A 15,427-nucleotide genomic window follows, 5' to 3' on the forward strand; every position below is an offset into this window, starting at 1 on the left:
ATTAGAACAGCCATCCTATATATTCCCTCAACCATAGCGGGCACATTGGCTACATCGAAGACAAATGTACCTGGCTTTTACTTTCGGCCCCGACCCACCTCCGCATCCCAGCCTGAGCTGCAACCCCAAAAGCCCTGATGCTGAGTCCGGCCTAGGCCCCGGCGGGCAGGGAATGGGCGTCGTGTTCCTGTAGCTCCCCCCACTCCCTCACTCCACCCGAACCCCGACCTCTGGAGCCCTGCAGGGAGCTGATGGCGCCGCTGACCCCCCCCCCCCCCATCTCCGGCCTGTGCGGGGCCGGGGGCGGGGTGGACAACGGACGACTGATGGGGCGGGGAGTAAGTGTTTGTCCCCGGCGGCTGGAGACGACGAGTCTGGACTGGGCCGCGGGGTCCAGCTCCCGGGCTCCCCCCCGGAGACCCCTCCCGGGCCCCGGCTACCTTCCACCTTGACGGAGAAGGTGATGCTGGACCCCGCCTTCACTTCCCTATCGGTGAATCTCTCCAGGAACATGGGCGGCACCAGCTGCTCCTGAGCGTCTGGGGAGTGTCGGGTCCGAGAGTGTGGTCCGGGCTGACGGGCGGAGACGGGGACCCTCCCCCCTCCTCCACCACCTGGCCCCTCTTACCTCCGTCTACGGTCTCCTCCGGTTCATCGGGGCCTGGAGGAAACCGAAACTCCAAAGGATTAATAAACCCCAGGCCGGGGATGCCCTGGCCCCACCTGGAGCTCCCTCTGCCCGACTCTGATCCTCCACTGTGGCCTGGGCCCTCCTGAAAGCCCGCCTCCTCCAGGAGGCCCACCACGATTCATTCTCGACGCCTTCCCATTGACTGTCCCGAATATGCCACTGCCCCTTCCTGGGCTTGTTTCCTCCTCCCTAAAATGGGGATACGATCCCTGCTCTCTCTCCCTTCCTCCCTCTTAGACTGTGCCTGGTCTGATGACTTTCCATTCATTCATTTATTCATTCATTCAATCAATCAATCGTATTTATTGAGCGCTTACTGTGTGCAGAGCACTGTGCTAAGCGCTTGGGAAGTACAAGTTGGCAACATATAGAGACAGTCCCTACCCAGCAGTGGGCTCACAGTCTAGAAGGGGGAGACAGAGAACAAAACCAAACATATTAACAAAATAAAATAAATAGGATAGATATGTACAAGTAAAATAAATAAACAAATAGAGTAATAAATATGTACAAACATATATACACATATACAGGTGCTGTGGGGAAGGGAAGGAGGTAAGACGGGGGGATGGAGAGGGGGACGAGGGGGATTCATTCAATCGTGTTTATTGAGTGCTTGCTGTGTGCAGAGCACTGTCCTAAGCGCTTAATAATAATGATGGCATTTGTTAAACGCTTACTATGTGTCAAGCACTGTTCTAAGCGCTGGTGGGATGCAAGGTAATCAGGTTGTCCCACGTGGGGCTCACAGTCTTCATCCCCATTTGACAGATGAGGTAACAGAGGCACAGAGAAGTGAAGTGACTGGCCCAAAGTCACACAGCTGACAAGTGGCCTCTGATTCCCAAGGCTGGGCTCTTTCCATTCATTCATTCATTCATTCAATCGTATTTATTGAGCGCTTACTGTGTGCAGAGCACCGTACTAAGCGCTTGGGAAGTACAAGTTGGCAACATATAGAGACAGTCCCTACCCAACAGTGGGCTCTTTCCACTGAGCCATCCATGCCAGCCAAAGGCCCGATGCTTAGCAGCGGGTGAGAGCTTAATACGTCCCCTTCCCCAAGACCACCTGCTCATATTGCCCATCCCTTCGATCCGTAGAAGGGAGAGGAATGAGAGTCCACAAAGGGCTAGGTTAGGGACGGGAGAAGCAGGTGGGCCACCACCACTGGCCCCGGAACCCGCCCGCTAGCTTCCGAAACAGAGCACCACCGACGGTTGCCCCAACCTTGGGGGTCATCGCCTGCCCTGCCCCTGCCCCTTCCCGGGAGGATGGGCACCCACCGCGGACAAGCAGCCGGGCGGACGAGTAGGCGGAGCCGGCGGCGTTGCGGACGTAAGCCGAGTATTCGCCGGCGTCCTCACGGCGGACATTGAGCACTTCCAGCCAGTGCACCGTCTTCTTGCTGCTCAGGCGGAGCCGGTCCGAAGGCCGGAGCGGCCTCCCGTCCTTGAACCAGGACAGGCGGGGCTCCGGGAACCCTGGGGCCGCAGGCCGAGACAGAGGGAGGAGGGCGCGTGGGGGTATCATGTCAGGAGGCGGCCGCCCGGCCCCCACACCCCCTGAGGGGGCTCCTGTTCCTCCTCACTCACCCCATCTACCTGGCCTGTGGGTCCGTGACCTATTTATTGTATTAATGATGTGCATATAGCTATAATCAATCAATCAATCAATCGTATTTATTAAGCGCTTACTGTGTGCAGAGCACTGGACTAAGCGCTTGGGAAGTACAAATTGGCAACATCAATCAATCAATCAATCGTATTTATTGAGCGCTTACTATGTGCAGAGCACTGTACTAAGCGCTTGGGAAGTACAAATTGGCAACACATAGAGACAGTCCCTACCCAACAGTGGGCTCACAGTCTAAAAGGGGGAGACAGAGAACAGAACCAAATATACCAACAAAATAAAATAAATAGGATAGAAATGTACAAGTAAAATAAATAAATAAATAAATAAATAAATAGAGTAATAAATATGTACAACCATATATACATATATCCAGGTGCTGTGGGGAAGGGAAGGAGGTAAGATGGGGGGATGGAGAGGGGGACGAGGGGGAGAGGAAGGAAGGGGCAACATATGGAGGCAGTCCCTACCCAACAGTGGGCTCACAGTCTAGAAGGGAGAGACAGAGAACAAAACCAAACATATTAACAAAATAAAATAGAATAGATATGTACAAGTAAAATAAATAGAGTAATAAATATGTACGAACATATATACATATATACAGGTGCAGTGGGGAGGGGAAGGAGGTAAGACGGGGGAATGGAGAGGGGGACGAGGGGGAGAGGAAGGAGGGGCCTCAGTCTGGGAAGGCCTCCTGGAGGAGGTGAGCTCTCAGTAGGGCCTTGAATTCCATTTATTCTGACTGTTTTGGCACCTGTCTACGTGTCTCGTTTGGTTGTCTGTCTCCCCCTTCTAGACTGTGAGTCCGTTGTTGGGTAGGGACCGTCTCTATATGTTGCCGATTTCCCCAAGCGCTTAGTAATAATAATAATAATGATGGCATTTATTAAGCACTTACTATGTGCAAAGCTCTGGGGGGATTACAAGGTGATCAGGTTGTCCCACTGGGGGCTCACAGTCTTAATCCCCATTTTCCAGATGAGGTCACTGAGGCCCAGAGAAGTGAAGTGACTTGCTCAATGTCACACAGCTGACAGCTGGTGGAGCCGGGATTTAACCTCTGACTCCAAAGCCCGGGCTCTTTCCACTGAGCCATGCTGCTTCTCTAGAGTGCCCTGCACAGAGTAAGTGCTCAATAAATGCGATGGAATCAATGAATGAATATCCGTAAAGCTGAGCCGATCCCACCACCCCCAGCTCCCTCGGCCGATTTTGGACCTTTGCCCTGAAGGATGGAGCTAGGGACAAAGCCATGTGGGCTGGACTGCCAGCTCCTCGAGGGTGGGGATCAGGTCTACCGGCTCGCTGCTGCGCTCCCGAGCCGCATCCTCACCCTTCACTTTGAGCTGGAACTTGGCCAGGTGAGTGCCCGGGGCCACCAGGACGTCCCGGAGCTCCTCCAGGACCTGGGGCAGCTGCCCCTCCTCAGCTGTCGACTCCGTGCCCTCCTGCTCGCGGCTGGGGGCGAAAGGAATAGGAAGGGGAGTCAGGTCCCGGGGCCGAGTCGGGGGCGGGGGGCTATGGACGGCATGCCCACCTCTCCCCCGGGGGGCAGTCCGGACCGCAGGAATGGGATCTGGCCATCGTCAGGGGCGGCCCCCTGAGCCGGCCTTAGTGCCCGGCCTGCAGACCCCCCAACCACCAGGGCAGACCTGAGGTCAGTGCCCACACGGCGCTCCAAACCCCACGGACAGTCAGCTCAGCAGGCACTCTGACTGACCGATGGGCAAGAGCCACCGCCCCACCCACAGGACTACTCCCCCCCCCCCATGCCATGCCAGCCAGATGGGGCCCCCTTTTACCTCTCCTCCTCCCCATCCCCCCCGCCCTACCTCCTTCCCCTCCCCACAACACCTGTATATATGTTTGTACAGCTTTATCACTCTATTTATTTCACTTGTCCTTATTTACTATTCTATTTTGTTAATGATGTGCATCTAGCTTTAATTCTATTTGTTCTGACGACTTGACACCTGTCCACATGTTTTGTTTTGTCGTCCGTCTCCCCCCTTCTAGACCGTGAGCCCGTTGTTGGATAGGGACCGTCTCTATAGGCTGACTATTTGTACTCCCCAAGCGCTTAGTCCAGTGCGCTGCACACAGGAAGCGCTCAGTAAATACGATTGAATGAATGAATGAATGAGTCACCTGGAAATGTAGCTCTGGGCACTGAAATAGGACGAGGTCTCGGTGGCGTCCGCTGCCGTGTCGTATTCGGTGCTCGTCACTGTTGGGAGAGAACCAAGTCTGAGGGTCTCGCGTCCCGGCCCCCTCCTCTCTGTCCACGACGGTGTGGCTTTGGGCTGTGGGTGTCGAAAGGAGGCAGGGGGAGGGACGGGGAGATTTTGAGGGGGGGGGTCTAGGTTTGGGGTTTTCCACCCGGGGCCCTCCCCCCCCCAGCCCCCCGGCACCCCCGGTCACTGACGGTCGACCCGCAGTTCGGCCTTGGTGGAGGCCATGCCCACGCTGTTCTCGGCCAGGCAGCGGTACACGCCCATGTCGGCGGGCACCACGGCGGTGATGATGAGCTGGTGGCAGCCCTGCTGGTCCTCGTTGATTATGTAGTGATCGTCCTCTTCCAGCTGCCGCCCGTCCTTGAACCAGCGCACGTCGGGGGCCGGGCTGCCCGCCACCACGCAGTCGAAGCTGACCGGGTAGCCGTCCTGCACCTCCTGGTTCCGCAGCTCCGTCACGAAGGTCGGGGCTGGGCCGGGACCCGGGGAGAAGAGCAGAGCGTCCTCAGCGGGACACCTCCCTCCCCGCTCCAAGTCAGATCCACCCTCTCTCTGCTCCTCCCTCTTCACTCCAGCTCCTCGCTTCTGCCCCGGCCCTGCTACGCCCTGCTAGAGAAGCAGCGTGGCTCAGTGGAAAGAGCCCGGGCTCGGGAGTCAGAGGTCATGGGTTCAAATCCCGGCTCTGCCACTTGTCAGCTGGGTGACTTTGGGCAAGTCACTTAACTTCTCGGTGCCTCAGTTCCCTCATCTGTAAAATGGGGGTGAAGACTGTGAGCCCCACGTGGGACAACCTGATCACCCTATATCCCCCCAGTGCTTAGAACAGCGCTTTGCACATAGTTAACGCTTAACATATACCATCATTACTACTCCCAATCCCTCCGGCTTCACTAAGCTCCCACCTCCGGACCGGGCCTCCCTCCCTCTCTCATTCATTCAATCGTATTTATTGAGTGCTTACTGTGTGCAGAGCACTGTACTAAGCACTTACTAAACTCTCTGTCCCCAGAGCGGAGCAGGTGGCCCCACCTCTCACGATTCTAAAATCCCACCCCCCCCCCATCTGCCACCTCCTCCGCCAAGCCTTTCCCGCTTCCTCTCCCAGCCCCCTGAGCCGACACAAGGCCTCGCGGGCTGATTACCTTCGACCCTGGCCTCCGGGTCCACATCAGTCTCCTCGGGGATCAGTCTGTCCCCTTCTGATAATAATGATGACATTTATTAAGCGTTTATCATGTGCAAAGCACTGTTCTAAGCGCTTGGGGAGGTTACAAGGCGATCGGGTTGTCCCACGGGGGGCTCACAGTCTTCATCCCCATTTTACAGAGGAGGTCACTGAGGCACAGAGAAGTTTAAGTGACTTGCCCGAGGTCACCCAGCTGACAAGTGGCACGGAGCCGGGATTTGAACCCCTGACCTCTGACTCCAAAGCCCCTGCTCTTTCCACTGAGCCACGCTGCTTCTCTAAAGTAAAGACTGCCATGTCTGTGTCCCTCCCTTTCCAGTGGGGGCTCCTTGCGGGCTGGCTTGATAGTTCTGTGCTTGCTACACCCCACGGGAGCTTAACACAGGCCTCGCCAGGCCCCGCTCCTCGGGTCTGGGCCATCCGCTCTCCCTCCTCTGCCTCCCGCCCCCCTGGGCTCAATGGAAAGAGCACGGGCTTTGGAGTCAGAGGTCATGGGTTCGAATCCCAACTCTGCCACATGTCTGCTGTGTGATCTTGGGCACTTAACTTCTCTGGGCCTCGGTTACCTCATCTGTAAAATGGGGATTAAGACTGTGAGCCCCACGTGGGACAACCTGATCACCCTGTATCCTCCCCAGCGCTTAGAACAGTGCTCTGCACATAGTAAGCGCTTAATAAATGCCAATTGCTATTATTATTATTATTATTATTATCCCTCCTCCCCGGCGGCCCACCTGTATCGGATGTCGGGGGCGGCGAGCCCCGGGGGGCGTCGACGGCGGCAGCGGGGGCGGCCACCTTGGCGATGCGCACCTCCGCGGAGCCGGGCGGCCCCTGCTCCTGCACGTCGAGGTCCAGGCGGACGCCCAGGGCGGCGAACATCTCCCGGAAGCGGGCGGAGGCCAGGCGGGCCTCGGCCGCGGCCTCGAAGCGCAGGTAGATGTGGCCGTCGTCCTCGCGGTAGGTCTGGCGGTCGGCGGCCCCCGGCGGGCCGCCCTCGTCGGCGCTGACGAACGGCTCCTCGTCGGCGGACGGCTCCTCGTCGGCGGACGGCTCCTCGACGGCCCCCGGCTCCTGGCCCTCCGCGTCCGCGCGGAACAGCCGGCGCAGCCTCCGCGCCGCCCGGCGGATGGCGTCGTCCACCTCGCTCCCGGACGAGCTCTCGGCTTCGCTCTCGGACCCGGCGGCGGCGCCGGGGGCCGCCACGGCCACCCGGGCGCTGTGGCTGACCAGGCCGAAGCGGTTGGAGGCCTCGCAGGTGTAGCGGCCGGCGTCCCGCGCCTCGAGCCGGGCCACGTGCAGGGAGCAGGTGCCGTCGGCCTGGCGGTCCAGGCGGCAGCGGGGCCCGTCCGCCAGCTCGGCCCCGTCCCTCAGCCAGCGGACCCGGGCCTCCGTCTTGCTGAGGACCACGCAGGCCAGGCGCAGGCTGGCCCCCGGCGGCCCGCGGAAGTCCCGGAAGGTCTCCCGGAACGTGGGCCGCTCCAGCTGCCTCATCTCCTTCCTCACCTTGTAGCCCTTGAACGCCGCCTGGATCCTGACCGCCGCCTGGTCCGTCGCCGAGGGGTCGCCCGGGGCCTCCCCGGCTGGGGGCCTCACGGGGACGGCCGCGCCCCGCCCGGCCTTCTTGAGGTAGGTGATCAGGGAGGGGGTCCCGGCCCGCGACTCGTCATCGGAGCTGGTCAGGGAGAAGTCGGCCTCGCCGGAGCGGGCCAGCTCGTCGGTGGTGGAGTAGCCCTCGGACAGGTCCGGTGCAGGCGCTCCCCCGGCCCGCTGCTGCCGCCTCAGACGCTCGTCCTCCTCGGGCAGCTCGCTGATGGAGTCCAGCGTCGGCTCGCGGCTCATTCGGCGTTTTTTGGCCAGGGCCTCCCACAGCAGGTGCAGGTCGCCCTCCTGGGCCGCCTCCGGAGGCAGGCCGGGCTGCTGCTGGCCGGCCGTCAGGGCCTCCTCCGCCGGGGGCAGCGCCACTGCGGAGACACCGGGGGCCGGACGCCCACGGATACCACTGCGGGCCGGGGGCTCTCCGGGCGGGGTGGGGGGGAGGGAGCGGGGCAGTGGGGGTCTGGAGTAGGCGGGGAATGAAGACCCCCCAGGGTCTCATAATAATAACAATAATAACGGCATTTGTTAAGCGCTTACTATGTGCCAAGCACTGTTCTAAGCGCCGGGGTAGATACAAGGTAATCAGGTTGTCCTACATGGGGCTCACGGTCTTCTTCCCCATTTTACAGATGAGGTAACTTGAGGCAAAGAGAAATTAAGTGGCTTGCCCAAAGTCACACAGCTGATAAGTGGCGGAGCCGGGATTAGAGCCCACGACCTCTGACTCCCAAACCCGTGCTCTTTCCACTAGGCCACGCTGCTCATCCTGCCCCTCCGGTGTTGGGGTGAGGGGCCAAACCTCCCCGGGCCTCAGTTTGCCCTCTTTCACTCCCTGACTTCCAGGAAGCCCGATGAAACCGGGGGAGGAGGAGGAGGCTGGGATCCACAGGCCCCAGAGAGACTCTGAGGGCCCAGCCGGGACTCGGGCCGCCTCGGGGTGGTTGGGAGGGTCAGCGGTCTCCTCAGAGGAGTCGGGGGCTCCTTGGGAACTGGGGACAGGTGGGCAAAAGGGGACTCTTGGATGGGGCAGGGTGGTCTGTGCCCGCAAGACCCTCCCTCGGGGCTGGTCTTCGTTCCGCTGAATCCCACTGAGGGGGACCTCCTGGTCTCCTACCGTCCAGGAGGTGACCCCGGGTTGGGGGGGGGGAAGGCGTACCTTCAAAGGTGACTGGGGCCGCGGGGGCCCCGTCGGCCTCAGGGGAGCAGGTGTAGGTGCCCTGGTCCTCGGCCGTGAAGCCCTGGATGATGAGCGTCCGGGCCGCCCCCCGGGAGATGACTTGGAAGCGCCCGCCGGGCTGGATGGGCTCCTGCCCCCGGTGCCAGGCCACCCCCTCGCTCTCGCTGCCCAGTTGGCACGCCAGGCGCACATCCTCCCCGACCTGCACCGGTTGGCTCACGGGGGCCCCGCCGACCACCTGCGGGGGCTCTGTGGGGGCCAGGAGTGGGTCAGTCTGGACCAGGAGCCAGGATTGGGGCAGCCCACCCCAACCCTGGCGCCCTGCCACCCCAGAGTGCACTCAGCAGGCGTCCACCACAGCGCTCTCTTACACAGTACAGCTATACGGGCCTATCACAGTGCTCTCCCCTCAACAGGTGCCGAACACAGCGCTCTGCATAGTGCAGCTGCTCAGTACTCGGTCCCACGGAGGCCCTTGGCTATCTCGCCTCCACCCCAATCCAGCACCCAAGAGGGTGGGTTAGGCAGGAAGGGTCCACCCGGAGCGCGTCCTTAGGGAATGGCTCTTCCGGGGGTCTCCCCCAGGCCGAGTTCCAGGGGGAGCACCAGCGCTCGGGGGGAAACCGAGGCTCACCGAGCTTCACGGTCTGGGGCAGGTGGACGGGCTCGCCGGAGCCGGCGGCGGTGACGGCCGAGACGCGGAACCGGTAGGCCTCGCCGGGAGTCAGGTCGTCGGCCATAAATTCGGTACCCTGGACTAGGTCGGCGTGGCACGGCTGCCAGCTGCTTCCTGCCACCGTCCTCTCCACCCTGTAGCCCAGCAGGGCGGCACCGCCAGTGCTGGCGGGAGGGGTCCAGGACAGTGTCACCGAGCGGCCAGTCTGGTCCACCACCTCGGCCTCTTCGGGGGGCTCGGGAAGCCCTTCGGGGGCTGGTGGGAGGGGGGGAAATGGGGGATAAGATCCCGGATGCTTCCCGCAGGGGTCCGGTAACCCCCCTGCACCCACACACCCCGGCTTCGCAGACCCACGACCCATTCCAGCCCCAACATCCCTGTCCCTTCCCTTCCCGACCTGCTCCCTGCTCTATTAGGGGAGGGGGTCTTCCTGGGAGCTGTCAGGGTGTCTCAGGCTGGTAGGACCGCTCTGCCCCCACGCTCAGACCTTCCAGGCTGCAGTCGGGGCCCCCCCGGGGAACCGTGGGCTCAAGGAAGGGCGGGAGGTAAGTGGGGGCTGGGGTGGCTCAGTGGAAAGAGCCCGGACTTGGGGGTCAGAGGTCATGGGTTCAAATCCCGGCTACACCGCTTGTCAGCTGTGTGACTTTGGGCGAGTCACTTCACTTCTCTGAGCCTCAGTTACCTCATCTGTAAAATGGGGATGAAGACTGTGAGCCCCCCGTGGGACAACCTCATCACCTTGTATCCTCCCCAGTGCTTAGAACAGTGCTTTGCACATAGTAAGCACTTAACAAATGCCGTCATTATTATTATTGTTGTCTCTGCCCCGAAGGGCCTACAGGTACATCGGCCGGGTTTCCCCCGACGGGACCCGGGTGCCCGCTCTCGCCCTTCTGGCTGCGGGTCCGATCCCTCTCCTGGCGCATACCGAGGACGGACAGGCGGGCCGTGGCCACTGCCTCCCTGGCGGCGAAGGTCACCTCCCCAGCGTGGTGGTCCTGGGCCTGCCTGAGGGTCAGCGTGTAGCGGGGTCCGTCGGCCGTCATCGCCCAATCCGGGCCGGGCTGCACCTCTGCCCCGTTCAGGTACCACATGACCTCCCCGGCGGGCACCGGCTCGCTGAGTTGGCAGCTGAAGGTCACGCTGTCTCCGGCCAGGACCTCTGCGTCGCGCGGAGGCCGCACCAACTCCAGGCGCCACCCTGGGACCCACCGTGCCCAGAAAAACCGTGACCCCAGGGAAGTCCGGGCGGTCGGTTTCCTTCCCTTTTTTTATGGCATTTATTAAGCGCTTACTATGTGCAAAGCACTGTTCTAAGTGCTGGGGAGGTTACAAGGTGATTGTGATTGTCCCTTGATTGTGAGTTGCCCACCCTGTCCGACCCCGCTGCCTCCCAGCTGAATGGCACAGAGCGAATGCCCCTCCGGCCCGCTCCCCATCAGCCCCCTGCAGTGCCCAGTCCCAGCTCTCCCTGTGGGAGAAGGAGGGGGTCTCCAGCTCGCCCGACCCGGGGCCCGGGACGGTAGGCCGCCCCAAAAGCCACTCGTTGAACGCTTTTTCGAGCTACCCGGAGCCCGTCCCGGGTGTCTGCATGGGTCAAAAGGAGCCCCGGGGTGGGGCGAGGGGACACACGTCGAGGTGGCCAGCGGGGCACGTGGGGCTTCTGGGTCCAAGGCCCAGCGGCCTCCCACCCCGTGGACTCCCCCACGCCCCGCACTCTGTGCCAAATCCCTCCCCTTCTCCCGGCCGTCCCCGACCGGTCACCTTTCACGGTCAGGCTGGCGGACGAGGCGATGTGACCGGCGACGAAGGTGACAGTGGCGCGGTGGGTCCGGCGGGCCAGGTTCTTCAGCAGCAGCACGTGTCGGCGCCCGTCCTCGAAGTAGACCATCTCGACGTCGGCGGTGGTGCTGAGGGTCTGCCCGTCCACGAGCCAGTTGTGACCGGACACCTCGGGCTGGGCCAGCAGGCACTCGAACAGCGCCTCGCCGCCCTCCAGCGCCTCCACGTCCTCCAGCTCTCGGACCACCGTGTTCTGGGCTGAGGCCACGGGACAGAGACCCAGTCGGTCAGTCAATCCCATTTATTAGCCACGCTAACACTAATAATAATAATAACAATAATCACTGTGGTTTGTTAAGTGCTTACTATACGCCAGGCGCTGGATTAAGTGCCAGAGTAGATATAAGGTCATTGGGTTGGACACGGTCCCTGTCTCACATGAAGCTCACCCTCATAATTCTCATTTTACAGGCGAGGCCCAGAGAATAATAATAATAATGGCACTTAAACGTTTACTATGTGCAAAGCACCGTTCTAAGGCCTGGGGAGGTTACAAGGTGATCAGGTTGTCCCACGGGGGGCTCACAGTCTTAATCCCCATTTTACAGATGAGGGAACTGAGGCACAGAGAAGTTAAGTGACTTGCCCAAAGTCAGAAAGCTGACACGTGGTGGAGACGGGATTTGAACCCATGACCTCTGACTCCGAAGCCCGGGCTCTTTCCACTGAGCCACGCTGCTGACTTGCCCAAGGTCACACATCAGACAAGTGGCAGAGCCAGGATTAGTAGAGCCGGGATTAGTACCCATGCCCTCTGACTCCCAAGCCCGGGCTCTGTCCACTAAGGCGCGTTGCTTCTCTGTTGAGTGCTTACTGTATGCAGCGCACTGTACTAAGCGCTTGGGAGAGGACAACGCAACAACAGACAGATGTGTTCCCGGCTTTCGCAGGCCTCGCCAAGCCGAATGGGCCCAGTGCCTGCCCTGCCTCCCGTCCCTTGGGCACCGGGCTCTCCTGTGTCCTGCACCTCCAGTGGGTGGTCCAGACCCGGGGGCATCTCGATGGGCCGGGGGGCTCCCCGGAATCGTACCGGAGCTTGCACACCCCGAATCCCTTTTGTCTGTCAGTCTAAGAGCGTGATCCGCGGAAACACACCTTCCCTCGCTGCGGCCGCCGGCCTCCTTTACGATCTCTAAAGCCGACAGGCAGAGGCTGGGCATGGAAGAAGTGTGCTCACCCCAGCCCGCAGCACAGTGTGGTAAGTACAGGGGTGGAGACAGGTTACTGCCATCGCACACAGTCCTTGTTCCCCGTGAGGGAATGGTGTGAGAGGGTTGAGGGTGTGGGGAGATGCGGGCAACCCGGAGACCTGCATCCTAAACCCGGCTCCGCCACTGGTCAGCTGGGATTTGAACCCATGACCTCTGACTTCAAAGCCCGTGCTCTTTCCACTGAGCCACGCTGCTTCTCTTGTACTTCCCAAGCGCTTAGTACAGTGCTCTGCACACAGTAAGCGCTCAATAAATACGATGAAATGAAATGAAATGCTCGGACCCTGCTCCGGCTCCCTAAGGAGCCCCTCAACCTCCGGCCCCAGAACGACCCCCGCGGCGCCCAGGAGGCCCACCCCCATCTCCCCGGGGGTTGACCCGGCACCCCGCCCCCTCCAGCGCGGCCGCCCCTCACCTTGGACCGTGAGCGTGGCCTGCACCCTGGTGCCGCCGGCTTCACAGCAATAGAGGCCGCCGTCCCGGGGCAGCACGGGGCTGATGGTCAGCCTGGCTACATTCCAGTCCTGCTCGATCTTGACGCGCTGCCCGTCGGCGGCCACCTCCCGCTCGTTGACCTTCCACGTGGCCCGCACGGGCCGGGAGTACTGGCAGATCAGCTCAGCCGTGCCGTCCTCTGCCACCGTCAGGTCCCGCATGGCGCTGACCACCTCGACGGCCGGATCTGTTCACAGACGCGGCGGAAGGGCACGGGTTAGGAGGGGGCGGCCGGGGCTGGGTCCCAGCTTGGCGGGCAGGCCGGGCAGGGGGTGGCACACGGCAGGCGCAAGCTCGGGGGACGGAGGGGAGCTGCGGCAGATGCCGGCGGAGAAGGCATTGAGGGGCTGGGGGGACAGCAGGCCAGAGGACTCGGGCCGGCTTGCTGGGGGGTCGCACCGCTCCTCTAATGCCAACTACTCACTGTCCCTCCCTCTCGTCTATCTCGCCACCAGCCCCTCGCCCACATCCTGCCTTTGACCTGGAGCTCATATCCGACGGCCCACCTCTCTCCCTACCTTCCAAAACCCACCTAAAATCACTCCTCCTCCAAGAGGCCTTCCCTGATTAAGCCCCTGTTTCCCCTCCTCCCTCTCCCTTCTGTGTCATGGATGCACCCGAGTCTGTTCCCCTTAAGCACTTGGCTATTCACTCCTCCCCTAGGCCCAACCACGACGCCCACACGCCTCTCCATCTCCAACTCATTCAAGTCTGTCGGCTCCTTGTGGGCCGGGATCGTGTCCACCCACTCAGTGCTGTGCCCTCTCCCAAGCGCTTAGACCAATGCTCCTCACATAGCAAGTGCTCACTCAACGCCACTGATGAATCGTTGAGGGACATGGGGGCTCCTGGACATGCCCTGGTTGGGTCTGTGGGGACTGGTTGTTGGCGTGGCCCTGAGCTCGGGGAGTGGCCGGTCATCAGGACGGCTCAGCCTCCAGCCTGGACTCTCCCTCCCCCCATCACCGCTCCCTCCTCAGACCCCCAGCCATGACTCCCCCCAGCCAAAGAGCCTCCCCTCCGGCCGGCCGGCGTCTCCTTTCCTGGGAGCAGGCCTCCCCCGAAGCTGACCAGAGCTGCTCAAGGGCCGAGCCTCAGGCACAGCCTCTCGCTGCCGTAGGTGGGTAGGGGGAAGGCTCAGGGCCTCGCTCCTTCCACCCCACCGGGTCCTCAGCCCCCCGGGTGGGTGCGGGCAGCTGGCAGTAGGTACCCAGGTCAGCTGTTGGCTCCTCTGTGGCCAACTTGGACCGCCCAGCCATGCACACAGCAGGGGCTCCGCATATACCACCGGCGGGTCTAGATTTGGGCCGAGGGCAAGGCCGAAGCCTGCTCTCTGGCAGACATTCTGAGCGTCCAGCCTTGCATGTGTCCGGCGGCGGGGGGGCAATCCACCCCGGTCGAGATTGTCAGGGGCGGGGAAGGCGACAGTGAATCTATTTGAAGACCAGAAAGCTGCCGTGCCTATTCTCCCACCCCGCTGGCACCTCACCTACTTGTCAACTTGGACCAAAACGGAAACTTAAAACAGAAACACCTCATCATCGGCTTTAAAGCACTCAATCAGCTCACCCCCCTCCTCCCTCACCTTGACGCTCTCCTACTTAGAGCCCAGCCTGCACGCTTGGCTCCTCTAATAACAATAATAATAATGATGGCATTTATTAAGCACTTACTATGTGCAAGGCACTGTTCTAAGCACTGGGGAGGCTACAAGGTGATCAGGTTGTCCCATGGGGGGCTCACAGTCTTAATCCCCGTTTTCCAGATGAGGTAACCGAGGCACAGAGAAGTTAGCTGACTTGCCCCAAGTCACACAGCTGACAAGTGGCAGAGCCGGGATTTGAACCCATGACCTCTGACTCCAAAGTGCATGCTCTTTCCACTGAACCATGCTGCTTCTCTAATGCCACTGTACCTCCTTCTCTTCTACAATAATAATGGCATTTATTAAGCGCTTACCATGTGCAAAACACTGTTCTAAGCGCTATCTCACCACCGACCCCTTGCCCACCTCCTGCCTTCCGGCCTGTAACTCCTTCCGTCTTTTTATTTGACAGACCATAACTCTCCCCATCTTCAAAGCCTTATTGAAGGCACATCTCCCATAAGAGGCCTTCCCTGACTCCTCAGGTGGGCCTTCTGCGCCCGCTGCCTCTGCTTCCTCTCCTCCACCTCCTTTCTCGACCCTCCACCCCCGGCTTCTCCCCGGAGACCGCACTCTTCGCGGTCGACGACGCCCTTCTTCTCACCCAACCTGGCCGACTCCGTTCCGTCCAAATTCTCCTCGCCCTCTCGGCTGCCTTGGACAATGTAAGACCTCCTGCTTCCCCTGGAAATGTTACCCGACCTCGGCTTTCCCGGAACTGTCCTCTTCTGGTTCTCCTCCTATCTCTCGGGCCGCTCCTTCTCAGTCTCTTTCGCGGGCTCCTCCTCTGCCTCCTGTGCCCTTAACTGAGGGGGCACCCTTCGAGCCTCAGTTCTGGGTCTCTACTTTTAGGCTCCGTCTACACCCGCTGTCTCGGAGGACTCGTTCGCTCTCACGGCTTCAACTATCATCTCTCCATTTGGATGTTTCCCAAATCTCCCTCTCCAGCCCTGAACTCTCTCCTTCTCTGCAGTCTCATTTCCTCCTGTCTTGGGGACATCTCTACTTGGTTGTTCCGCTGACATCTCAAACT

At 60.8% G+C, this 15,427-nt stretch overlaps 1 protein-coding gene across 1 annotated transcript in view; it reads right to left on the minus strand.

Moving 5' to 3' along the window:
• OBSCN (obscurin, cytoskeletal calmodulin and titin-interacting RhoGEF) overlaps positions 1 to 15,427 on the minus strand; it is a 96,955-nt gene that overhangs the window by 19,230 nt on the left and 62,298 nt on the right. The window contains exons 51-62 of the mRNA XM_038755935.1: positions 12,670 to 12,936; positions 10,966 to 11,241; positions 10,130 to 10,402; positions 9,160 to 9,456; positions 8,505 to 8,774; positions 6,484 to 7,713; positions 4,755 to 5,033; positions 4,478 to 4,556; positions 3,663 to 3,787; positions 1,978 to 2,175; positions 629 to 661; positions 441 to 539 (exon numbers count right to left, since the gene is read on the minus strand). Of these exons, the coding sequence (XP_038611863.1) occupies positions 441 to 539; positions 629 to 661; positions 1,978 to 2,175; positions 3,663 to 3,787; positions 4,478 to 4,556; positions 4,755 to 5,033; positions 6,484 to 7,713; positions 8,505 to 8,774; positions 9,160 to 9,456; positions 10,130 to 10,402; positions 10,966 to 11,241; positions 12,670 to 12,936 (3,426 nt within the window). The remainder of the gene's footprint in view (positions 1 to 440; positions 540 to 628; positions 662 to 1,977; positions 2,176 to 3,662; positions 3,788 to 4,477; positions 4,557 to 4,754; positions 5,034 to 6,483; positions 7,714 to 8,504; positions 8,775 to 9,159; positions 9,457 to 10,129; positions 10,403 to 10,965; positions 11,242 to 12,669; positions 12,937 to 15,427) is intronic.

The sequence above is a fragment of the Tachyglossus aculeatus genome, chromosome 13 (assembly GCF_015852505.1).
Source record: "Tachyglossus aculeatus isolate mTacAcu1 chromosome 13, mTacAcu1.pri, whole genome shotgun sequence".
In the NCBI taxonomy this organism is placed as follows: domain Eukaryota; kingdom Metazoa; phylum Chordata; class Mammalia; order Monotremata; family Tachyglossidae; genus Tachyglossus; species Tachyglossus aculeatus.